This window comes from Strongylocentrotus purpuratus, unplaced genomic scaffold (assembly GCF_000002235.5).
Source record: "Strongylocentrotus purpuratus isolate Spur 01 unplaced genomic scaffold, Spur_5.0 spur5_scaffold_17, whole genome shotgun sequence".
NCBI lineage: Eukaryota > Metazoa > Echinodermata > Echinoidea > Camarodonta > Strongylocentrotidae > Strongylocentrotus > Strongylocentrotus purpuratus.
Window position 1 is genome coordinate 5,226,601 of NW_022145602.1, and position 27,948 is coordinate 5,254,548.

Sequence of the window (27,948 nt, forward strand, 5' to 3'; positions counted from 1 at the left end):
TATCTGATTGTCATACTCACTGTATGTTTTCTGATTGGTCAAATAATAATTACTAACAGTAATAATAATAATAATAATCATCATTATCATTTCCTTTGTGATTGTTACATTCTTTTTATCTTCCTCCTCTTTCTCCTCCGTAGTCATCGGACGAGTCAGCCCAAATCTGACTCGATACATAATCATTATCATCGTCATCATTATATGGTGGCGGTAGTGTGTGTGGTAATGATTATCATCATCATAATATTTCCTTTGTGAATTTTACTTTCTTCCTCCTTCTCCTCCATAGTCATCGGACAAGTCAGCCCCAATCTGACATCATCATCATCGTCATCATCATACATGTACACTGTATGGTGACGGTGGTAGTGTGGTGATTATTATCATAAGATTTACTAAATCTTTTCTTCTTTTTCCTCCTCCTCCTCCTCCTCCTCCTCCTCCTAGTCATCGGACGAGTCAGCCCCAATCCGACTGGATTTCGGGCGGAAACGGTCCACCTGGCGCCATCATGGATGACGATCATTCCAATTCACCCAACGTCATCCGACAACAAAAGCTCGAAAAACAGGTAAATTCAATCATTTTGCTATCGAATCTCCACTGTTGGCATCAATTACCCGTAAAGGCCAGGGGGTGTTTCGCAAAGATCCAAAGTTGAACTTATCTAGTTGGACTTAACAATTATAGCAAGCTGTTTATAGCATCTTTGAAAATATTTTGTAAAAGTTATTTTAAATGGCATAAAGTATTGAGTCAAATCATTCATATTTTCTATTATCAAGGAGATTTCATGTTATTGATGTGGAATTTATGAAAAGTCTAAAATACTTAATTTTTTGCTTTTTAATATATTTTGTTTTAAGGCTACAAATGGCTCTCTATAATGTTTCAGTACAAGTGAAACACCCCTCCACCCCCCCCCCCCCCAGGTCACGCCCACTTTTCTCTATGCTTTTTGTACATAAATTTAACAAAATTAATATCCCTTTTCTGCTCTGGGAATGTATAACATGGCTTCAATCCCCATGGAATACATTTATGTGCAACGTTACAATTACTATTACTTATTGAAATATCAAGTTTCGAGTTTATTTATTTCCACTTTATCGAAAATACTATACATAATAATAATTATAACTACATGTAATCATGTATTAAAGGAACAAAATGTACATGATAATAGTTATAACAAAAGATACAATCATAAGTATGATAACTACATTGAAAAAGCTAAATAAGGTGGGGGATCTACTTAAAAGCAAAGCTTGTATTATGTAGGTCCCAATTAACACAGTAGTAAAGCGGTCTTTGTAAATACAGAGATGGTAGAATTGAAGAAATACAGGCATTGTATTTTGTTATCACTTATTTTCATATTCTTAAAAGGTAGAAAGTGGCTTAAAATACTGAGGTACCCTTTATATAATACTGAAGATTATATGAAGTGAAGTCTTTATTAATGTACATCTATATACCCTGAAATTCTCTTACAAGTAAAGGTTTGTTCAGATATGGCGCGCTATACCGCCGCAAACAAAAACGCTGGGTTTCTTTTAATCCTCTACAAAGGACTTGTGCGTATTCAGTTTACTGAGCTTTGTGTTATCATTTTATACATAAACGTGAAACGTATTACACTTAACTTCTTCATTATAAAAAAGACCCACTGCAGTTTTGCTGAGTCATATCTGAACGAACCTTAATGAGTTCTAAAAAAAAAAACATCGTCCTTGTAATACCTTACAAGTGTCGGACAATCATCCTAATCAGGCAAAGCATTACGTCATTGCATAACAGCCCTGGTTATATTGCTTTATCGCCATGGCAACGGTTACCAAGATTGTGGGGAACTTCTTTTTTTTCTTCTTCAGGTTGCAATTGAATTATGTTCTGATCTTCATTTCATGGTCATTAAAGTCAGATTGTCAATCTCCATGTATATTTTTAGTCACGCATATTAAAGAGAAGGTTGGGTTTTGGGAAAGGTGAAAAAAACATTGAGACCATTTTCATTCTTTTGATGTAAGTGTGGAAGAGTATCAAAGAAAAAAAAGGTTTCCCCTGGAAAGGTTTGCTCTTTAAATGCCCACAACTTTCGTGCCACTTGTTTGTGTAGTCCCGGATACACATTTCTGTGTGCTGTACATGTGATCTTTAGCAAAATTGAGCCATTTTCTTATCATTTCAATGATTCCAAAACCTCACAGTATACACCGATGTGTACAGTATACTATGTATACAATGTGTATACATTAATATTTACTTCATGATCAATCTTTTGGAATCGCTTCCACACAGTTTCTTTTACAATACAGTCATGTGACAGGAACTTCACTTTAAGACGCTAATATAGACTCTGAATTCTTAAGGGTTGGTTATCCTTACTTTAAGAAGCGTAAACAGGTCGATAGAAGGAGGGAATGTTGTGGTCGAACTGTATCGCTTTCATCGCCACACACCAATCACACACGCCGCTAGCTCAACCAATGTTTGCCGTTTTAATCTAGATTCTTTTTCAAGAAACCAAGCAGTGGACGCAAAGCTTGTCATCTCGATACTATAGTGAGAGTCTTTACTGGTTAGCGGGCATTTCTATCAGAACCGTTGTGATACACGCGCCTCGTAAACAGCCTGTTGAGTCTGCTCTCTCTATCTCTTCAACAAATCTGCGAGGAAACTTTGATTTTGGAATACAAGGCTGTCATGCCATCTTAATGTCCATTGTTTCAGTGGTTCAGTATCATCTGGCAGTCAGTGTCCCTTACCTCGGAAATAGGAGAAGGAAAACAAGCGAAGAAAACAACTTAATTTGTTACCATAAGCGTTTTTTGCCAAGTTGAACACACATGTACAGTACATGTAGATGCTCGAGGACTGTTACAACATGTACATGTAGCTGTATTTTGTTTTACATTTTAGCAGTCGGCTTGTCAATCAATGCTTGTTTCTTCGCCGGCGTTCATGTTCATGTATATGGATTAGTTTTTCGCCATGGGTGAAGACAGTGTGCATGAACTTTATCGCAAGCTTCAGGTGTCAGTACCTGCTGGTATTTTCTCAGATGAAGATAGTGTTTTTACTCAGGTAGCATTGAGATTATCAGCTTGCTCTCTCTCTCTCTCTCTCTCTCTCTCTCTCTCTCTCTATCTATCTATCCCTCTCTCTCTCTCTCTATCTATCTCTCTCTCTACCCCTCTCTCTCACTCTCATTTTTTTCTCTCTCTTTATGTTTCTTTTTCTCTTTCTATCTCTCTCTCTCACTCTCTCTCTCACTTTCTCTATCTATCTTGCTTTCTCTTTCTCTGACTCTCTCTCTCTCTCTCTCTCTCTCTTTATGTTTCTTTTTCTCTTTCTATCTCTCTCTCTCTATTCCTCACTCTCTCTCTATCACTTTATCTATCTCGCTTTCTCTTTCTCTGACTCTCTCTCTCTATCTTGCTTTCTCTCTATCTCTTTCACTTTCTCTATATCTATCTTTCTGTTTCTCTCACTCTCACTTTCTCAATCTACATGTATCTCTCTATCTATCTATCTCTCACTCTATCTCTCTTTCTTTCTCTCTCTTTCTTTCTCTCTCTCTCTCACTTTCTCTATTTCTCTCTCTCTCTTTCTCTTAGATGTCCTTTCTCCATCTCCTCTTCATACAGGCTTTAATCACAGCATCTTCTCAGCATCTTCTCAGCCGATTCATTGAACCTTTCATTTCCTTCAGCGCTATCTAGAGCTGATGTGGAAACACTTTCTTGAAATGCTTATTTTATTTATTGCTTACATCCAAATCCATATAAATCCAATGTTTGCATTCCCCTTTTAACAAAATATTTTGCATATTCATTTCTAAATGCTTGCTCTCCCCTTTGAGTTCCTCCCTCTTTCTTTCTCCCCTCCCCCTTCCCTCTTTCCCCCTCCTCCTCCCCTCTTTCCATCCCGTTTTCCCTTCTCCACCCCTCTTTCCTCTTTCCCTTCTCCACCCCTCTTTCCTCTTTCCCTTCTCCACCCCTCTTTCCTCTCTCCCTTCTCCACCCCTCTTTCCCTTCTCCACCCCTCTTTCACCCCTCTTTCACCCTATTCTCTCTCTGTAATACTCTCTCTTCCTCCCTATTCTCTCTCTCCTTTTCATCTCCATATAAATTGTCTAAAGCATCTTTTCTTTTGAATGTATAGCACCGGTATACATAAAACCAGATTACTACTTCTTGAAATGTGTTGGAGATTTTGTCACTTTTCCCAGGAATTCACTTTTACCGTAGAATTCAGAGACACATTGGGCCTACAGGTCTCCTTTCAATCTAAAAGCACTTAACCCATTCTCTCTCTCTCTCCTATGACATGATCCAGCGTGCTTTACTGAAAGAGAAACGAATGAGACACAACCAGCCCTTGATGGTGCAGCCCAACGAAGAAAGGCAAGGCTCCGGCGGAAAGACGCGCAGAAAAGTACCGGAAGAAGTGCGCCCTCTAGTGTCCCCGACCCATAGCTCGTCAGCGAGTGAGGGCCTACAAGGTAAGAAATGGATATTTAATTAATTTGAATTGGTCTTTATTTCATTCATCATAAAAACATCATAACAAACATATAAAATACAAAACGTAGCGTACAAGTTAAAGAGAAACATTTACAAGAGAATACAACAACAAACATGTATATGAATGTGGAGACAGCTAGGAAAGCCAAAAGCTTTATTGGTGCTGCCACCAAAACAGCAATACAGTATTATATTTTTGTTTAAAAAGGTGATTAAAAAAAAAATTAAATAAATAAACTACAACTACTGCCTAAATAGAGGGGGAAAAACAAAAACAAAACAACACATATGATTTGGGCCTGTATTTTAAAGTTCAGTTTGAACGCAGCAGTCAATAAATCAACAGCTTTTTAGTTTTAACCTACATGTACATGTATATGGAGGTGTTTACACTATGAATATCACGGACAAAGAAAGCGGACAAAATATACAGTTCCTCAGGTAGATAAAGGAACATCCCTTCACTGCTATTATGTAAAAAGGTGAATATGCATGTGACACCTGTTCTACACATTTTTACATAATAGCAGTGAAGGGATGTTCCTTTGTCTACCTGAGGAACTGTTTATTTTGTCCACTTTCTTTGTCAGTCATATTCATAGTGTTAGGAATTATGTTTGATTTCATTTTTGGCTTTTATGGAGAGGTTGCATACTGAGGAGGGGAAAGGAATTAAAGAGAGGGCAGAATAAAAATATAAACCTAAGGAAAGATCAAAAGATTCATCACATTTATAGAGAAAAGGGTGTGAAACATAATAAAGAAAGTGATGAATTTAGAGAGAGAGAGAGAGATTGGGGGGGGGAGACTGACAGAGAGTCAGAGGAGGAAGAGAAGAGAAAGGGTGAAGCATAATGGAGAGAGAGGAATTAAGGGATAGAGAAAAGGAGAGAGGGATGGAAAGACAGAGTCAGAGGAGGGAAGATAAAAGAAAAGGCGGAGTATGAAGGAGAGAAAAATTAAAGGGTATAGAAAAGGAGAGGGAAAGACAGAGAGTCGTAGGAGGGAAGAGAAGGAAAAGGGTTAAGCATAGAGAGAAAGGAATTAAGGAGTAGAGAAAAGGAGAGAGAGAGAGTTAGAGAGAGGGGGGGGGGGGGGGGAGACGGACAGAGAGTCAGAGGAGGGAAGAGAAGAGGTGGAGCATGAAGGAGAGAGATGAATTAAGGGATAGAGAAAAGGAGAGAGAGATGGAAAGACAGAGTCAGAGGAGGGAAGATAAAAGAAAAGGTGGAGTATGAAGGAGAGAAAAATTAAAGGATATAGAAAAGGAGAGGGAAAGACAGAGAGTCGTAGGAGGGAAGAGAAGGAAAAGGGTGAAGCATAGAGAGAGAAAGGAATTAAGGAGTAGAGAAAAGGAGAGAGAGAGAGAGAGAGTTAGAGAGAGAGGGGGAGACGGACAGAGAGTCAGAGGAGGGAAGAGAAGGAAAAGGGTGAAGCATAGAGAGAGAAAGGAATTAAGGAGTAGAGAAAAGGAGAGAGAGAGAGAGAGAGTTAGAGAGAGAGGGGGAGACGGACAGAGAGTCGTAGGAGGGAAGAGAAGGAAAAGGGTGAAGCATAGAGAGAGAAAGGAATTAAGTAGAGAAAAGGAGAGAGAGAGAGAGAGAGTTAGAGAGAGAGGGGGAGACGGACAGAGAGTCAGAGGAGGGAACAGAAGGAAAGGGTGAAGCATAGAGAGAGAAAGGAATTAAGGAGTAGAGAAAAGGAGAGAGAGAGAGAGAGAGTTAGAGAGAGAGGGGGAGACGGACAGAGAGTCAGAGGAGGGAACAGAAGGAAAAGGGTGAAGCATAGAGAGAGAAAGGAATTAAGGAGTAGAGAAAAGGAGAGAGAGAGTGTTAGGGGAGATAGGGAAAGACAGAGAGTCAGAGTAGGGCAGAGAAGGGAAAGGGTGGAGCAAGGAGGAGAGAGAGAGGAATTAAGGGATATAAAAAAGGAGAAGAGAGAGAGAGAGAGAGGGAGGGGGAGGGATGGAATGACAAGGCAGAGAGAGTCGGAGAAGAAAAGAGAAGAAAAAGGGTGAAGTTTAGAGGAGAGAGAGGAAGTAAGGAATAGAGGAAGACAGAAAAGGAGAGAAAGAATGATTCGAGAGAGCAATGAAGTTAATATGAGATTAGATGTAGTTACCCTCCCAAGGCTCCGTCAAACTAGAATCAAGAAAACAAGAAGACCGGGTACTTGGGTTTACAAACCTAAGGGACCTCAGTTAGGATACAAACTCCCAGGTACGAGACTCGTCCGTTCAAACACCTTATAAGTGCATGTCAGTTGGAGGCGGATTTACATGTAGGCAGTGTTTGATCGCTGGCAGGATGTACACTTAAGAGCACTTCTCTAACTTCCTGCTGCGCATGAAATGAAGCCGTTTATAGAGCCGTCTTTGATTCTAAAAGTTTGCCAAATAGTTCTAAAGCAAGTTTTAACTTTCATTTTAACTTGCTTTGAATTCTTTTTCTGTTCTGTTTGACCATGAAAGGTGGGATATAAAGTTTTAAAGTGACCCTACCCGTGTACATGTAGTAATGGGCCTTTTTCAAAGAAACAATTTCAATGGGGGGTGGGGGGGGGGGGAGAGAGAGAGATAGAGAGAGAGAGAGAGAGACGGCAGTAGTACATTGTTTAACAATGTTTCCAGTTTTACAAAGCCGATATGATGTAATTTTGAAGCCCTAAAAAAACGCACTTCAAAATAATCATGAAGTGCTTCAAAAAAATGACCGGTTTTACCATACTCATTTTCCCCCAATAGACTGTAACATTATAAAAAACTCTTCAAAACCGAATTCCAATCATAAATATCTTGATAATCTGACAGGCGAACAGCTGGTAAAAGTCATGGGATTCCTTACTTGACCAAAAGGTTTATATATATGCATATGCTTCCTATACGTTCATTGGAACTAAATTCATGACCCCATACCAAACTTAGTATTACTATACCTTTAATAAAGAGTTTTGGCACTCCCAAAATCAGTGAACTAAGTTAATCTGGGCCCCTGTTTCATAAAACTTGTTATCAATAGCATGTTACAATAACTTTTATATATGCTACTGAAATCTTGGCATCTGATTAGCTGAGAGCAAGTTTTTCATAGCAATTTATCATTTGTTATTGATCACAAATGTGATAACAAATGATAACAAGATAAAAAAAATTACGAACAGGGCCCAGGTTTAACTTACATGTACATTTGCATGTATTTTTCGGTATCAAATTTATGAACATACATGTACATGTACTGAACATGTCTGCACAAACTGAACTTATAGATGCAAACTAAAACACGAGAGACATCATCAATCACTCGGTTGAATGTCAGTTGTGGGTTCTGAAGTCACGATACTGAGACCATCCTGCTATTAACTCGGTCTCATCAGTACGGAATAAATCACTATCCCTCGTAAAATCGGCGCTGTCGTACCCTGAGAAAATTTCATTTCCTGGCGTTGCTCTCGTCTTACATGGAGCCGGTCGTGACGTCGACTTCATGCTAGTTCACGACGGTGTGGGTTTATTGGTCCGGAAAACGATGAAATCCAGCCATGTCGGTGATACGAACCATGACTTTTCTGGGGAACATCGTGATTAAAGGCAAAAGTGGTCGAATTCAGGAAGAATTAGGAGGTATTTTCTAATTAAGGCCCCTTTTTATAAGCCCTGCTTTCTCCGGGGTCACTAAACCATCATTTTGTTCTTCTAAATTCTTGATGTAACTTATTTTAATTGTATACACAGTATATTTTGATGGTTAAACAAATAAATGAAATGAATTGAATTGAATTGAATTGAAGTGCCTCTTGCATTGAAAGTCGACTTTAAATAAATGGAACTCAAGTCTTAATGAATTGAAAGTCAAGCTGTGTTTTATCATCATCATCATCATTTATTGAAGTCAGCATTTTCCCTCTTACAAGGGGTTACTGACTATTGTGCCGTGATGTCGCTCCCTCCCTCGACTTCTCCTTGTCTCAAGTGATGATTCAGGGATGCCAGTTTTCAGGCAAAATCCTGAAGTCAGGTCCTGGCGATTTATTTTCAGGCCATAGTTTAGGTTTTTGTGTACAAAATAGCTCATTCTAGGTGATTTTCAGGCCCTCTGATCAATTCTAAGTGGCATCCCTGATCCTTATGACCTCACTGCTTTTCTTCTTCACCATATCTTTCCATGAAATCTTCAATCTTCCTTTCCAACTTATACCGTCCATTTCCAATCCCAATGCTCCTCATTTGATTCTCGGAATTGCATGAGTCACTATTTTAAAGAAGCCCCATAAAATGCAAATGCCATCATTCGTTGCATTTTACCATTATCTACATCTATAGGGAGAATCTGTAATCACAAGATGAGATTTCCAGAATTGATCAAGCATATCTGTAACCTGGTAATGGATCTTGTTGATCAATATGTGATAGTCGAGCTTGCAATAAGTAGTGTAATGTACAACAAAAAGTGCAAAATGTACAACTAAAGATGATTCATACATGTACATGTACATGTAGATGTGCATTGCACATGTAATATATAAATACTGAGTAATGGGAAGAAGAAAAAAATATTTATTTCTTTTATTCCAACATCTTTTCCATCATTTGTACGATAGTATTTTTTAGAGCAGTGCCATTTAAAGGGAATGTCCACCCCAAAAATAAGTTTGTTTCGATAGAGGCAGAATAATAAGAAAATCAGGTGAGTGAAAGTTTGAGCAAATTCTGAATGAAAATAAGAAAGTTATGAATTATTGAAGTTGTGATCAATCAAATACAAATTGGCAACTCTGTGACTTATCATACGAGCTCTCCTTCATTTGCTTTGTGCATAATATTCCATAAAATCATGTTTTCTTCGTTATTGATGACGGAATATATATTTGTTCCTTGCAGGGGGAGTATAGAAACATATTTTCAATTATTATATTTAGGGTGCATGTATGGTTGAAATTTTTCTTGAGGGAAAATGAAAATTTTAGATTTTTTTAGTACTGAGCAAATGGAAGTTGAGCTCGCATGATACGTCATAGAGTTGCCAATTTGTGTTTGATTGATCACAACTTCAAAAATCCTAACTTCCTTATTTTTAATCGGAATTTGCTCAAACTTTCACTGACTTGTTTCTCTCATTTTTCTACTCCTATTAAAACTAACTTAATTTCAGGGTGGACTTTCCCTTTAAAGCTTTCTTTTCTCCTTTTTTCTACTTTTCTCCCTGTTTTTTGTGTACAGTACTTGTGTATTTGTTCATTTAGTTTTTTTCATTTTTGGATACTATCTTGATGTAATCATTCTGTAAATTGCTGTACCTTTAACAAATTCATGAAACTTGAAGAGACCCCAGATCAGTTTGTTATCAGTTCAGTTCAGTTTATTTCACATCCAATACAAATTTACAACAATACCATAATAGAAATGTTGTAAGTTCCCTTTTTATTCAATTTTATCTCGTTTTTGTATTCCTTGGTTGTTACTCGCAGGTATCGATGGGCCGGCTGCAACGTACACACTGAATAACTCCGGCTCTTTCACAACGGTCCAGGTCCTGACCGTAGAAGAATCGTCTACTGACCCAGAACCAGTGCCAAAATCCAAAGGAGCGACAGGTATGGACGTCGTTACCCGTAAAGCAGTGATTTTAGTTTTAGTACCATGAAATGGGATGAGTCTGGACATTTGGGTTGATAGAAACAAACAAGAAATTAGAAAGGCTTTCTTGAATTAAGTTCAGGTCCTGACCGTTGAAAAATTCTCCACTGACCCAGAACCAGTGCCAAAATCCAAAGGAGCGACAGGTATGGACGTTGTCCCCCGTAAAGCAGTGATTTTAGTTTTAGTACCATGAAATGGGATGAGTCTGGACATTGGGGTTGATAGAAACAAACCAGAAATTAGAAAGGCTTTCTTGAAATAAGTTCAGGTCCTGACCGTTGAAAAATTCTCCACTGACCCAGAACCAGTGCCAAAATCCAAAGGAGCGACAGGTATGGACGTCATTACCCGTAAAGCAGTGATTTTAGTTTTAAAGCGCGTCTGTACTAGTTTGGCTAGGAGGGATTAGACCACCCAGGGTGGTCACTGATAGGTGGCTATCTCATCAACTCAGCTCTCTATTAAATAAGAAAAAGAGGATCATGGGGGACCAATGGTCGTCGATTTGTTTTCTACACAGAGGGAGCAAGTAGCTACAAGTAGTACATTTTGGCTTTAAATACCATGAAATGGAATGAGTAAGGACATCGGGGTAAATAGAAACAAACAAGAAATTGTAAATAGAAACAAACAAGAAATTGGAAAAGCATTCTTGAAATAACCCCCCCCCCCCCCCCCCCAAGAATGATATTCAGATTCTCGTTTGAAGTGGGCTTTAGGTAATTTTCAAGGGCATAGTGATCATTTCGAGATAACTGGTCGTTATCGCAGTAATTGTTGTGGACATGTGATGTTGATGATGATGAGGAGGTGGTGGAGGAGGAGGAGAAGGAGGAAGAGGAGGAGAGTGATGATAATAGTGAAGATGATGTTGGTGATTATGATAACAATGATTATGGTGATACATGTATCCAGAGCTGCCAACTAGTACGGATTTTCCGTAATTGGTACGGAAATTAACGACCATTACGGAATGTTGTCTCAAATTACGGATTTAAAAAAAAAGAAAAAAAAAGATTTTTTTTTTTTTTTTTTTTTTTTTTTTTTTTTTTTTTTTTTTAATGAATTAAATATGATTTATCGTAGCGAGTGCTGTGAATAGGAGCCATTTTTCATGATAAACTGTGTTGTGATGACCTGAAATTCAATACTTAACATCTTTGTGTGAGTAAAATCACCAAAAATTTCAGATAATCATGCGTCCGCGCAGTGTTGGCGTGTCGTTTTTTTAGATTCATAGCGCCGCATAAGAAATTACTGATTTATACCCCAAATTACTGATTTTGAGCCTTGTGATTACTGATTTTCTGTTCTGGAGGTTGGCAGCTCTGTGTATCTGTATGTACATGCAATAATGATGATCACAATCATGATGAAGATATAATGCTTATAAGATAATTAGTATGATTGTAATCGTCGTGATAAGTAAGGAGGCGGGGGAGGATAGTGTTGATAATTGATAACATCAAAGACGGCAGAGGTGATTATTATGATACCGAGGATTATTGGGATGATATGTACATGCAGTGATGATCATGATGAATGTGATGAAGTAAAATATAATGCTGATAAGATTAGTATCCAAACATGTATGATGACTCTGATGATGATCGTGGTTGTTTTGATGATGATCGTGGTTGTTTTGATAATGAATTTCCAAATTACACTACTTGACCTTTCTAAATTCTTCTCCAAATCCTTCCGCATCTTCCCGTCCCGTCCCCCTAGAAACGGAACGCAAACTAAAAGCCATGGGCATCTCCGGCACCGTGCCTTTCGAGGATCCAGACGACGGCATACCGACCTCGACCCTCCCCGAAGCGGTCATAGCCCCTAGCAACATCGGACCCGCCCCTCCCCCTTACAGCACCGTGCAGACCACGGGTTACGAGGCCCCCGCACAGAACCTCAGCTCATCAGGGTACACGGCCGGAGGAGGCGGCGGCTTCACAACCCCTACACAGCCAGTACAAGAAAAAAAGGTATTCAAAAGATAGTGAATTTGTCCTTTTCTTTGTTTCCATATTTAGATAAAAATAGATACAATATGTGCTTGATCTTTTCAGGCCTGATAATTACCCGATTTTTTAAAATTATTTTCTGATGTTTTCCCGATTTTTTTTTCTTCCCCCAATATTCTTCTTCTTTTTTTTCTTTTTTTTCTCTCGATTTCTTCTTCTTCTTTTTTTCTTCCCTTTTTGTCCCTAATTTTTCCCAATTTTCTTAATCAAAAGGGGGGAATGTTGTTAGACGCCATTTTTGTTTTCCCCAAATCCTTTTTTTAATTTTGTATTCAAGGGGGTGGGTGGTTGAGGAAAAAATGAAAATCTTTTTTTTTTAGTGCTCACTATCACCCCTGTCTTTTAGAAAAAGAAAATGTTATAATCTTGTTTAGGGATAATGCAATGAACTGCATTTTCATCAGGGTAACCTGTATCATTGAGAACCTAAAAAAGTCATGGAAATTTCAAGACATATTTATTTCCAAGCTTGAATGAAGTCATCATAACAAAGAGAAAAATTACCAAAAGTCATTCATTATCAATCATCATAGTTATTTATTTGCATGATTTCTGTTCCATCCTTTCTCTCTTCCCTCTACCCTCTCCTTCTGTCTCTTGTAACTTGATGAGAAAAAATGTATTTTTTAATTTTATTTTTTTCATTGATGAGTCATTGAAAAGTCACATGGGGCGTTGCAAGAAATTTGCGATTGATTGCAAGTTGCAAAATTTGCAACTGATATTTGCAATTGATTGCAACTCAACTTTCTTGCAACGCCCCACTAGTCTCCTAAATTTCCTAGGAATTTGTTATGATTAAAGTTTTAACAATTAAATTAAGTTAACTAAGTCTAGCTTTTATCTCCCCCTCTCTCTCTCTCTCTTAATTTAATGAGGCATTGCAAGAAAGTTGAGTTGTGATCAATCGCAGATTTGCAATTAATCGCAAGACTTACGTTTGATTTGGGGGATTTGCAATTGATTGCAACTTTCTTGCAACGCCCCAATAGACTTATTTTTGTTGTTGGAGATGCATGAACCCTGTTGATAATATTCCAACACATCTTGTCTTTTCTCATTACAGCAGAGGCCAGACAGCGGAAACAATAACCTTGGCGGAGCTGTAGGGGGCGTCCTTGATGGTCCAGAGTTAGATCGGTTCGTTTTGGCACCAGCGCCCCAGGGGGGGTCTGTGAGATGTCGGATCACCCGCGATAAGAAGGGCGTAGATCGCAGCGTGTATCCAACATACTACCTACATATGGAGAGAGACGACGGGAGAAAGGTAGGATATTGCATGTTATGAAAAGAGCCAAGTAGCCCAAAGATTTGTTTGTTTGTTTGTATATTTTTTTAAAGCCTATCTGCACTAGTTTGGCCAGGAAGGATTAGCCCTCCCTGCGTGGTCACTGACAGGTGGTTATCTCATCAAATCAACTCTCAATTAACATAAGAAAAAGGGGATCATGAGGGACCAACAGGCACCGATTAGGCATTATTTGCTATATAGAGGGCGCAAGTAGCTATAAGTAGTACAGATGGGCTTAAGTTTGTTCGTACATATGTTTGCCAACCTCATTCTAGATCAGGTTGCAGGGAGGCTGCTTGAAAGCCAATCCACTGTGCTATCATCAAGCTCATCCAAGCCTTCAGGGAACCTGATGGATTTTGCAACTCAAGACTAAATGTTCGATTTACGTGATATCATTGAGCAGTCTCGGTTCGATAATTTCTTGGAAAGACTATTTTGATAGATGTTTGCGTATTGTTTCACTGATTGGAGATATTGCATGTGAATTCATGCCCCAATTACAAAGAGAGTTTTCAATACATGCTTTTTTGTGTTGGAATTCCCGTCCCATTTCGGAAAACATGATAATCAAGTGGATTCTATTCTATACTTAAAGGTAAAGACCAGTTATGGTCATGCGATTGCATTGTGAAAGAAACGTTGTGGAATCGATCAGAAAAGGCTGATCATCTAGCATCTAGCATCTGCAAGGTTCTGGAATCATCAAAATGATAAGAAATTTGGCCCATTCTTCGTAAAGTTACAAGCACTATACACAGAAAGATGTATATGGGACTACCCTATATCTCTCACAGACCATGAGAGAAACAAATTTACCAAATATATGAATTAGTAGGCGGTTTCCCGGCAAATTTTTTATCATCATGTATTAGTCAAAACATATTCTTTCACATGATTGGTAATGAGAGCTTCAATTTCATTTTTTGAAATTGGGGCGTTTCCAATACTGGTCTTTACCTTTAAAAAGACTAGCTAACTACAAAGAGAAATAGAAATTGACAATTTTCATATTTTCTCTGCTGAGAGACAGAAGAGCATTTAATCAAATCATTTAACAGAGTTAATTCCCTTCTGTCTCTTAAAGGCACACTGTCCTACTTGTAGCTACTTGCTCCCTCTATATAGGAAACTTCCCAAAATCGGTGCCTGTTGGTCCCCCATGATCCTCTTTTTCTTATGTTGAATAAGAGCTGAGTTAATGAGATAGCCACCTGTCACAGTGACCTCGATGGCTCTCTGGGTGGTCTAATCCCTTCTAGCTGCAGTAGTAAAGCCTCCCTTTAAAGGAATCGTTTAACAATGTTAAATCTGAGATGCACGGCCCAACGTGTTATCAGTGTCTGTGAAATGGTGTAATATTAAAGCCCTAAAAAAATTACGCTTCAAAATGATCAAGAAGTGTCTCAAAAAAGGAAAAAATCTTTGAGTGACCGGTTTTACCATACTCGTTTTCCCCAATAGACTTTAGTGTTATGAAAACAGTTTGGCAAACGGTTTTCAAAATTTGTAATTCAATCAGACAGGCGATCGGCTTGTAAAAGTCAGGGGGTTCCTGACTGACCTTAAGGTTTATAATTATCATTGCAGCATGAGCTAAATCCAGGATTTTGTTTCAGAATCTGAGACAAAGTTACCAGCTCCCTTTAACAAATGATTATCATATTATTAAACTACACCTCCAAGACAACAGTTTACAAGCTGTACTTGTAGACAATCATAGAGTTTATAGTGTATTTCATGATACACTGTACTTGTATGTTCATGGCATAAATGTGTGTGTTCACACTTGTTTATTGAATGAATGAAATGATTTTCATGTGATCCATCTACACCTCCAAGACAACAGCTTACAAGCTGTACACATAGACTGCCGTAGAGATTGCAGTTTGTTTCATTATATTCTGCATTTGTATGTTCATACTAGTTTATTTCCATGTTTTTTTTCCTCAGCAATTTCTGCTCGCAGCCAGGAGGCGTAAGAAGAGTAAAACGTCCAACTATCTCATGACGACAGACCCTACAGATCTCTCCAGGGACGGAGAAAACTTTGTCGGGAAACTAAGGTAAGTTGTTGGTTAACCCGAAGATATTTGTCTCGGAATTTGTCAACTTTACACTTTCCAAAATTTTGTAATACCCTAAAATGCACAGTGCACTAAAAAGCATACAATGAACTTGAAAAGCTGAACTTAACGCTGAACTGAAATATATGTCCTGTGCCTTTGCTTATGCTTAGAAAATATACTCATTGTCATTGTCAGTAAAGACATTCAGATAAAGTAATGTCCCTGTGTATCAGTAGCAATGTTTACAGAATTTACTCGGTGTCAGTAATTGGGGAACTATGCCTCCACAAGGCCATTTGGCCTTATTTTTTAGTTCCCTGTTTTCATTTTCTTATATATTGCAAATGCCTATCATTGTATATACCTTTGTATTGTTTTTATTGAAGATGGAAATGAATAAAAATGAATTGAATTGAATAATAATGTTTGGAGCCTAAGGTACGGTTCCTGTATCCAGTCCTTTATGTAAAGACCATATTGATCATTTCCCTTGAAATGAATCTCATTGAAATACATGTAAACACAAACCTTTGTATTAAGACCACCTTTGAACAAAGACCACTTACAGTAATTGTCTCCCTTGCGTGGTCTTTGTACTCAGGTTCACTATATTTCATATGTCTCTATATCATGCATTCTCCTGTGAACAGAGCCAATTTCATGGGCACTCAGTTCACAATCTTTGATGGAGGCCTTGCACCGGGTAAGCCTGGCGCGTTACCAGATGGCGGCAACATTCGCAATGAGCTGTCTGTTGTCTACTATGTAAGTACAATTATATTTTATTTTTGTATTTGAAAGGGAACTTCATTACTTAACGTAATACAGAGGAATAATAACTTAAGTCAAACCTGCTTTATTGACCACCTGTCTACAAAGACCACATTTTTTGTTTCCTTTGAAAATGGTTTCTCATTGAAACCTGTACTAAAGGAATCTGTACATAAAGACCACCTGCCTATAAAGACCACTTTTCTTGTCTCCCTTGGGTGATCTTTATAGACAGGTTTCACTGTATCTCAAACTCCTTAGAACCAAGGAAATTGCTTTGTTATGGTGAAACCTTGTTACGTCAGGGCCCCGTCTTATATAAAGATCTGAATCAATCACAAGTTCTCTGATCAATTGCAAATTTACAGTCTTCTATCTTGTATGTACATAGTTGCGATTTCATTTTAATCACAAATAAGTTGTGATTAATTTCAACCGTTTATTATACAGGGCCAAGGTCTATCAGGATTAAAACCAAGCAAAAACCATGCAAGACCAGCAAAATCACTTCATTGTATCAAGAGTTTGCTAGTCTAGTGTCCAAATGAGATTTCACTGTTGTAGTAATTTGCATAATGACTTTTCACTGTGAGATAACATCCTGGGTTATCATTAGAGTTTAAAGCTAATCATGAGCTCTGGTATGGGCATCGTATTTCGAGAGAACATGGCTATAATTCATTCTGGATTGTCTATCATTACCAGAACTCCAACTTATCTTTAATAAAGATAAGTTGGAGTTCTGGTAATGATAGAAAATAAATTCTCACAGAATCAAACAAAACTTACACTGAATGTTTAAGATGATAAATAAATGACATGCGTCAAACGATGTTGGTAGAAAATCAGAAGAGGCATGCAAAAAATCTTCGCTTGAAATTGTCCTGTTGATAGTGATGATTTTTCGATGAGGAAAGATGATTAACATAAATTGATTTGTTTGATTAACATAATTTTTCAGCCTATTTGTCCTACTCGTTATCTACCCCTATTATTGTCTAGTTTCCTCTCGAGTTCTCTTTCTCATCTCTCTAACTTTTCTCTCTCTCTCTCTTTCTCTCTCTTTCTATTATTACCTTGTCAGTACTTTGAATCTCCTACCACATTTGTCTTATTGCCATCTATCACTCGTTCTCCTTCTATTTTCCTCCAGTCATCCATTTCAGTCTCTTCTCTTGTTTCTCTGTCTTTTCTTTTCTTATCTCCTTGATTATTCATTGTGAATTGCCATTCATATATTGTAATCTAATGTAATGTAAACATAATTGTATTCTACCAAATCAATTTGTAATGATTGTATGTATCAATCTTTTGTAAATTCAATTAGTTTCAGCCTCTGGCTGTTATTTTGAATGTACGTTTTTATCAATAAACCATATCAATTAATCTGTTTCTAACCTCTTTTTAAATGTTTCTTGTTTATACCAGGATACCAATGTATTAGGATTTAAAGGACCACGTAAGATGACCGTTATCATTCCAGGCATGAGTCTTGATCATCAGAGGGTTGAACATAAACCTAGGAATGTGAGTCACTTATATCATTTATTACGATCCTTTAAAGCCCCACTGCACTATGTGTAGCTACTAGCGCCCTCTATATAGCAAACAATGCCTAATCGGTACCTGTTGGTCCCCCATGATCCTCTTTTTCTTATGTTAATTGAGAGCTGATTTGATGAGATAACCACCTATCAGTGACCTTCCTGGGTGGTCTAATTCCCCCTGGCCAAACTAGTGCAGACTGGCTTTTAAGACTTAATTAAGTCAAGCATTTGAATTTAGTAAACACCTCAAACTGTCAAAATATTGAATTTAACTTTTTAATTGGTAATAATAATAATAATAATAGTGGTGTCTTGTACAGAATTTAATGTCAGGCATATTACCACTGCTGGCGCTCCATTATTATTACCCTGGCTTTAGCATGTCTGCTTTAGCGCCTTTTGATGGCGGCTCAGCTACAGCCGGGGTAATTATGTGGCACTTTGTATTTGGCGCAGTAGAATTTATTCATATAGTAACTGTGGAATAAAAATAGACCTATCATTATTGCTAACTAAAACCCATGCCGTTGTATTTCTGTGTTTGTGTAGGAACGTGAATGCATGTTAGAATGTTTCATTATGATATGACTAAAACCATGCCGTTTTATTTCTGTGTTCGTGTAGGAACGTGAATGCATGTTAGAACGATTCAAGAGGAAAGACATGGAGAATCTTTTAGAGCTGCACAACAAAACTCCTGTCTGGAATGATGGTAAGAACCTAATACTCAAAGTAAACTACTATTGACTGCTTTGAGGGGGCAATAGTATAGTTGACTGCTATGAGAGGCATCACTGTTTCTATAGGCTCATCCTGATGTGACCCCGAGGCGTCTCCGAGAGCCAGTATAAAAACAACTATGCTTCAAATATTAAAGCAGTCGATATGTCTTGTATATGCCGAATTGAAACAATAATCTACCAAGAATTCTTACCTTATCCTTTTCTTGAGTAAGGACTGGTTAAAACATCACAGAAAAATAGAAAAATTACTGAAAGTTTCAATCATTTGGGAATCGCGGACAAAAAGCACTGTATGGTGTCCGCTTTCGCACAAAGCACAAAGACAATTTTAACACGTAAACCAATGGGGATTGCAGCATGTGGGCATTTTTTTAAAGACTATTTACCGGTATAGGCGGGTATGAGGGCACTTTTCAAAAGACTATTGAACGGTAGGCGGGTATGAGGGCATGGCTAAAATCACGACTGCAATTTTGACCAATCAGATGGCCAGATTTCTAAAGTGAGGTACATAATAAAAACTATATCCCAGAGGTGATCCTAGAACTGTATTATGACTGGAGATAAGGTCAAAGGATATGATAGCCTCTACATCAGGGAAAGGCTGTAGTTTCCATCAATATTTCTTTTGTATGAATAATAATAATAATACTCAGTTTTTATATAGCACTTATTACTATCACTAAGCGTTTCCAAACTTGGAGATTATTACCCGGCTTTAGCTGTGCTGCCATTACGGCACTCTAGCATTTCAAAGAATTAATTCCTGCCAGGTACCCATGTACATCACCTGGGTTGAGTGTGACAAATGTAGATCAATGTCTTGAGAATTTGTTTACCCTTGAAAATTTTGCGTGCATGCATGGTCAAAGAATAACTATAGTGTGAACATCTTTAGTAAACCAAAATTAACTTCAGATTTTAGTAATATTGTATGATGATCTGCAAGGTACTAATAATCCTAAGCTGCTACTAGCCAAAGCTGTGATAGAGTCGAGCTATTGCCTGAATTTTTAGTTTTCTTTAAATAGTTACTCTTTAAATTTATCAGAATTTGGGGAGGGAACATAAACAAATATTTGGCACATTTGTGGATTTGTTGTACAGTTGCGTGCGCAGAAAGAACACAGTTTTTGTAATACAAGTTGTAACAAGAAACATTTAATTTTTCTGCCAACAATGTTTCCAGTGCTAGGATAAAGCCTTATCTTTTATTTATAAAGCTGTGTATTTGTTGTACAGTTGCAAGTGCAGAAAGAACACTGTTGCTGTAATACCAGTTGTAACAAGAAACATTTCATTTTTCTACCATTGATGTTTGACTTTTTTCCCTTGCAGACACGCAATCCTATGTCCTGAATTTCCACGGCAGAGTCACGCAAGCCTCCGTCAAGAACTTTCAGATTGTTCACGACAATGACCGTGAGTATTCTAATGGTTTCTGAACAAAAAACAATGAAGCAACAGCAGCAACAACAAATAAGACTCCAGAAAATTGGGCGTTATTCTAAGAACTAATTCATTATTCTAGTGTTTGGACGTGTCATTGGATTTTGTCTTTTTAATGGTGGTTAGGTATGGCGATAACTCACATGGACATTAGTTTGTAGTGTTAGTCCATAAGGGCTCTGTCTTACAAAGAGTTGCGATTGATCCAAATCAATCGTAAGTCCTTTTATCAATCGCAAGTTTGCAATTTCTTGTGTACATAGTTGCAGTTGATATCAATCACAGATTAGATGCGATTAAAATCAACTCTTTGTAAGACAGGGCCCAGATTTGAAAAGGTCTGGTTTTCAAGGAAGGGCAGGGTTCGGTGACCATTGCCTACCATTGTCTGAAGACTCTTGTATAGCCACGGAGAGTAGAAGACGGTGTAAAAAGAACCTAGTCAAAACAGTGCGAGTACACTGAACTTAGTAGTTGCATATTGAATGGGGAGCAGGTCAAGTTGATTGACAGTCCATGTTATGTAGGTATAATATACATTTCATCTTTTGTTTTCTCCACCCTCAGTGGACTACATCATCATGCAGTTTGGGCGTGTGGGTGAGGAGGTGTTCACTATGGATTACAGCTACCCTCTCTGTGCAGTGCAAGCGTTTGGTATCACGCTAAGTAGCTTCGACCACAAGCTGGCTTGTGAATGAACAATGCCCCTCACCCTCCTTCCCATTACCCCACCCCGCCTTCAAGACTGTAAAAGTCGACTTTTCTGCACTACCACAAAACCTGGAAACTCTCACCTGCATCAACTTTCGTGAGGGGCTAACTTCCAAGAAAATCTCATACCACTGATGTAACTAACTGAATATCAACTGGCAACACTGCACTTGTTATGCAAGTCACAAACGTTTCTTGTTGTACAGTATTCTGTGCCATGTTTGCAATCTTGGATATTTCACATTATGAGAAGAAACTCGACAGTTTTATGTAACCATGTCCCATATGCCAGTTTAAGATCTGGCTGTAAGGCTCAATCCATAAAAGGAAATTAGCAGTGCAGAAATGTCAACATTAACTTGGCCTTTGCCTTTTTCCCCATAGATCCCTTTGAAACGAAGTTAAATTATTGTCTTCTTGGAGCCAAATAATATTATTGTAGACAGAGTTAACACCGTTCTCGTTCTTGGTAGATAATTAATAAGTTCTGAATTTCTTTAATCTCACATCCACATCGGGCCAATCAGGAGCTTGTATCACAGAGCTTAGACGTGATTGGTCACATGGAGGTCACATGATTATAGGCAGTTGGTCGTGATCTTAAATCTGTTTTATGAGATATTTGTACAAACTTGTTAATCGAGTATATCCTTTTTAAACATATAAAAAGCCTGCCGTTCACTTTAGACCAATGAGTTCATGTGCCATTTTTAACTGTGGAAAACTACTGATGTAAAAAATGTGTAGTCTTATTCCTGACTGCTGTGATTAATCTTGAGTGACCAAAGGAATGCCTATGGTCTGTTTAAAGATAATTGTCAAAGTCTTGTACTAAAGTTATTGTCACCTTATTCATTTCTTTCAGTACTACTACGAGTGGAAGAAACAATTTTGTTTTTGTCCAGCAGTTGTGTTTCTACTGGAGAGTGTACAGAGTTTGTAAAAAGAAAGAAAGAAAAAGATAATATTATGCCAGATATATAATCTTAGAGTACTTACAAGAGAGACGAACTACGTGAATTGGAAAAAGAAGGATATAGTTTTAACGTGTGTGTGTGTGTCGATGTTGTTTATATTGTATCAACAAATTTCTATTTTGAAACTTGTACAAACTGATAGCATAACTGATTTTTATGGAAACACTGCTAGAATGAAAAAAGAGAAGGTTTTTGTGACATTTTTTTTAGAAAATCTTTGTAGATCGTAGAGATTATTTTGTTGTTGTGTGTCAGTGTATTTTTTAAAAACCATGTGTCTTTTCTGAATTACTGTCAAGTGTCAAACAAGATTTGTATACCCAAGCACACACTTTATTGTGGGGTCTTCATTGAGAACTTCTTAAAGTTTGATATTCATGATCTGTCTTTAATGGTGGTATAGAGTAATTATCCATGGCTGGAAAATGTTTATTTGTTGTATTGCAAATGGCACTACTTACTAGACACATATACACACATAAAGTACCGTGTAGGTTGAAAAGTAACATGCATGATGCAAAATTGATATGACATATTTTGCCGTAGGCATACACAACTCTTAAACTTTGCACTACCTGAGAGTTGGAAGACAATTCTATGGTATTCATAAGGTGAAAATATTAAATATAGATATATCATTGAGCCACCTAATGTAAAGGATGCTGCCAAATATTTTGGAAAATTAAGACTAAGTGGGCATTAACATTTTTCTTAGTTAATTCATGGAAAAGTATTTTATGAAGGGCGTCTACCATCCGTTATAGCGCCTCAAATGGCAACATCGTTACATATTTTTCGCTCATATATACTTCGGACTATGTATGTTGTATCTAAAAATGAAAGCGTATGCATAAATCGGATACAGCAGAACACACATCAATGTATTTTGGAAAACATTAATTTGAACATTTGTTGCCAATTTGAAGAATTTAAGGCTTTTTTTCTCATTTAGTGAACCACATTCCTTTCGGCATCATGGATGGAGTCTTAAATGTGTAGTAACCCTTGCTGCGTCACGTAATGTATGTCATGTGATTTGTATTTTCTGAAATGAAAATTTGAAGTACTAAAGACAAATATAGTTTCAATCTTTGTATTCATGGGTATTCAAAAGTTGCTTTTTGAAGACTTAAATGTCTGACCTATTCGGAATCCTCAAAATTTAATCTAATGGAAATTCATTGAAAAGTGAATTCTAAAGTAGCTTAAAGCTAAATGACTACATTCAGCTATTTTAATTGAATTTTCATTGTACTTTATGTTATATGTGCTCCCTTTTTTTAAGATAGGGGAAATGAATGAATTTCAGCTATGACAGAGAAACCTGTGTTTACATAATAGACAGGTATCAGTGATCAGCTATTTACAAGCACAGTAATCGTGCTGCAGATCTTTATACTCTCATACTTGTGTCTATTCTTACCGTCCATTCTTATTATCATATTCTTAGCCATGTCTTGTAATTAGTATTACACCAAATTCACTAATACCTTGAAAAATGTTGTGCTTTTTACAATTTTCTAGTTTAATAGAGGTATAATTTTTGTATATCTGCACTTCTGTGTGAAGGCTTTGATTTATTATACAACCTTGGACGTTATATTCGGGAAGAACTTTTGATTATAATTATTTATATATTTCAGCAGTGTGTACTAATCACCTGTATGTTAACCTTGATGTAAATTGAAATTGTAGGATAGAATGTAGATAAATTGTGTGTTTTCTTTCAATCAGTCGAGATTACTATTATGGTGGTTATCGATAATGTTTAAATTGAAATTTAAATTTAAATACGCATTTCATGCCTGCAGATTTGACCAATCAGAGACCTAGAATATTCATATGCGGTATATAAAGTAAAAAAGAATATCCCGCTTCGAGTGCAACTATGTAAGGTCGCTCTCAAAATGAGGAGTGGTATTTCAAAAGTAAATAAATTGATAATTTCAAGTTAAACTGCTAGCCAACATCTGTTTATTTCTCATAAATTGCTTGTCGCATCGGCCTATCGAAAACTTAGGGTAGGGTTACATACCCATGCACATGTGATGTTGGACTCTGAAATGATAAGTGTTTGGTAAAGATTAGGTTACATGTACATGTGTGTTTGATTCAATATGTGTCATTTTTCGACTCTGGATTATATTCCATATATGATTATTTGCTGAATAGTTGCACCTACCAGTGAAACATACACCATGAAATATACACTGTGAAACTTACACAGTGAAACAAACACTGTGAAACATACACCATCATTCTCTCTCTATCTGCGATCAGTGTAACAGGAGTTTGATATTTACATTGTGGCCTCTGTAAGCTTATGCAAATACATATCAATCACATGAGATACATTGAAACTCAAGTCTATATGCTCAGTCTGGCCTGAATTTGATTTGGACTGGATTCATGTTACGCCAATGCAACTTGTACCACTTCAAATCGTACAAAATTCATCATAATTCAACATATATTCAATTCAGTTTATACAATTATATTTTACTAACTCTCGTGTTTACAATCAATCTTTATTATACCAGTTCAACTTGTCGTATAATAACTTATACTAATTTCAGTGTGTTATTTTATTCATATTCTACATCATAACTCTTTCCTGAACATTATGTTGTTCCTAAATTGAATTCCTGATTAAATGTATCACTCAAATCCTTCCCCTAGACTGCCATTAATTTTTCCAAGCATAAAAAATAAACACATTACATACATGTAATACTACAGAAGCAAATAGATATTGTGTACTGTATATCAACCCGATTGCAATTGGACAGAAGTATTGCTTGGATATTGATAATTTCTTCATTATAGAAGCATGTAGTTATTGAAGTGAATATAAATTGTGTATGAAAAGACTACTTTCATTTGTTCTCTCGTCTCTCTTGGTTATGTTTACTTTAAATCTTTTTCTTCTTTTTTTGGTGGTATTATTTCATTTAATTTGTCAGTTTTATTACTTCTAATCACTGATTCGTTTTTGAGTGTCGATTATCTTTAAATCATACCTTGACTTTGTAAAAAGAAATGAAATCTTGATGAAGACAAAAATGTGTGCACCTTGATTTTATGAGCTCTTTGTAAATGCTCAAACATTCACTGCAAGTACTTGTAAATGTAAATCGATTGAAATGATGTGTATGAATTACAGATAGGAATTCCCTCAGGGTTCCCGCGGTCATGGAAAAACCTGGAAAGTCATGATGAGAACAATTCTTCGGGAAAGTCATGAGAATTTATGGAAAATGGAGAGAAATAAAATATAAAGTCATTTAAACTCTCAGAAATCAATTGTGGGTGTGAGCTGTGTGTGGCTATGGTAGCCTTCCAGTTTGAACTGACAAAGGGCGTGGCATATTCGCACACCCCTTGGACGTCGCAACCCCATACCAAAATGGTTCTTGTCTAGTCAAGGAAACAGGAAAAAATAGGTCGTGGAAAGTCATGGAATTTGATTGGATTCTAAAATTTCTATGGAAACCCTGTCACTCCAAGTACTTACACATATAGTAATGGATACACTGCAAGTTATTATATGTGTACATTTAAGTGTCATGTTTTATAGTTTTAAGTACACACTAACGTGTTCATTGTACTTGTAATTCTAATAAAAATGAACAGATGTTTTTCCATGATTGCGTGTTTCAGACTTGAGTTGAAATCAAGTTCTAGGCTAAATCATTGCCCGGGCTTTTCAAGTTGGAATAAACCCTCGCTTGGATCGACCCAATTCTTTCATTGCGTATCACCTCTGTACAACCGAGGCTTGTTCAGACATGGCGCGGTAAACCATGTTTTTTAACATTTCTTTTACTTGTTAATGAATGGCAACCGCGAGCAACAGAGGATTTGGGCGTATTCACTAGGCTCTGTTTTTATAAGATACAGAAATGGGAAGCGAACAATTTTTTACGTCATTAACAAAAATTCTGTGGTTTTGCAGCATCTTTATCTGAACAAGCCTTCAAACAGCTTCTTTGTGTATTATTTGGTTACCGGTACTAAAGCTATCAATGCCTTGACGTACGTAAATTTATAATGTTTTCTTAAATAATAAGTAAATACTATACATCTTGATCTTGCTAGCTGTTTGAACAATAAAAGGAGTTACGCTTTGAAGAGGAATGGATTCAATTTCTAATACTAAGAGCTCGTAGTTTTCATCATAATTATTGAAAGAAAAATATTGTCGGTACTAATTTGTATTTAAATTTGAGAGCCATATACAACACGAAGTAGAAGTGTACAATGAAGTGATCGATTTGGCTAAGTACTCGAGAGTTTTATTTGAGAATTCATGTATGATATGTTTATAACAGTGCCTCGGTTTTCATGTAATAATGTGTATGGAAAGCTAAATGTTGGATCTGAAACTGCATTTATACACAATCGTATTGAACCTGTTATGAATGGAGTGCAGTAATGTCCCGAAACTATTATTGTAGTCTTTTTGTGCATTACATGTATGTGTTATGATATGATATAAATCAGATCATTTGAAATGGAATTGTATTCATAATAGCAAGCTTTCTCTTGATTTGAATGATTTATACTCAGAATTGTTTGCATTTGAAGAAAAATATGATATTTATAGAGTCAAAGTATACCCAGAGTTATACAGTGTATATCTGTGCATGATACATCTAAGTATAAAATGGGTGGTCATACAAATCTGATGTTTTTTGTGCACTTTCATTGACTTTCATTGTTTCTTTTTCCTTTCAAAAATAATAACAAAATAAAAATATCTACAAATTATCTACCATAGTTTGTAGGTCGACCAATGAATTTGGACACAACAAAAATGCCTTTTTCTGCTATAATTTAACAGCAGATAAGATAGAGTCGTGTAAACAGTTTTTGCGGAAAGAATAGCAAAGTTAATTCTGTACTCTGAGGTGCGTGCATTTATGTTAGATAAGTTTAGCCCTGTGAGAACTTTTTAATACGCATTGTACACAGATAATTATGCAGTGGTCGTAATACATGTAGATGTATACCGGTCAATTACACTTACACACCAATATTAGGATACATGTATGAATACATAGCGAGAACAACATTTTAATCCAGAGACGAAAAAGAGATGTTACAAAACACCCTTTGAAAAAATTTTGCCAAACTGCTTTAATACCAGATGACTAGTAAATCAGATACTATAATTTTTAAGGAACTCCATGCGCATTGAGTAGAAAAATGCGTTCCATGAAGTACCTGCAATAGTTTGGACAACTTCAAAAGCCGATTCTGCTTCTACAATGGTATACAGTGAAGCCTACTGCATTTCTCACGATCTGACCACCATCATATTTTTGGGGAATTGGCATTAGATATGAAAATTTAAACATTGTCATTGGCATATTCTTCTTCATTGAGTTGTTAATGTTCGAAATGATACTAAAATCTAAAATGCTTTTTAGTGAAGGCCTTGAAATAGGGATAAGTACCCTGTTTCCTCTAAGTTATCTTTGTCGCGATCTGTCACATTCACAGTCGATCGTAATGATTTCAGTCGCTTACTTATAACAATTATTGTTACTTGTTATTGATAGCAAGTTTTATGAAACATGGCCCTAGCTGCAATGTACAAATGTGTTATGAGTGACATAATTGGTCACATTTTCAATTCAATTTTAGTATACATTTAAGTATTCACAACCCAACCTGGGCCCCATTTCACGAAACTTGTCATAAGTGACAAATGACAGTTTTTGTTATAAGCTAGTGAAATCCTTGCTTCTGATTGGTCGTCAGCAGATTTGTCACTGATTTTTGTCATTTGTCATTGAAAAAAGGCTTTGTGAAACGAATCCCAGGACCATTTTCCTTACCGTCTGTCAAATCTCAATGCCATTTAAGTGCTTTCCACAAAATCGGCTTTTATTTATCATACCACATGGTTGCAGTGAATTTCAGTTTAGTATGCAACTTTTTCAGCCATTCACTATCTAATTAACTCTATGCTCTGAACTATTTGCACTGTATTGTATTGATCTTGTGTGTCATCCACTCATTCATTAAGATCCACTATAAATGTATAATTATGATTGATATAAAAAAAAACTCCCAAGTTGTTTTTGTTTTTTCCTGGCCTTTGTGTGCCGTACAATTGGGTGTCTGTGAGAATGATCGTGAATTTGATATCCTATTATCTTTTTCTTGTTTTAAAATCTCCCTCTAATATATC

At 36.8% G+C, this 27,948-nt stretch overlaps 1 protein-coding gene across 1 annotated transcript; it reads left to right on the forward strand.

The window, feature by feature from the left end:
* The first annotated feature begins 418 nt into the window (after positions 1–418).
* Positions 419–27,824, forward strand: LOC581162 (tubby-related protein 3). Its single transcript, XM_030988526.1, has 11 exons — positions 419–574; positions 4,345–4,510; positions 9,996–10,121; positions 11,896–12,149; positions 13,255–13,455; positions 15,433–15,545; positions 16,199–16,313; positions 17,748–17,846; positions 18,491–18,578; positions 19,948–20,031; positions 20,626–27,824. The coding sequence occupies exons 1-11, from the start codon at positions 515–517 to the stop codon at positions 20,757–20,759; spliced, it is 1,440 nt and encodes a 479-aa protein (XP_030844386.1). The 5' UTR covers positions 419–514; the 3' UTR covers positions 20,760–27,824.
* Positions 27,825–27,948: the final 124 nt, after the last annotated feature.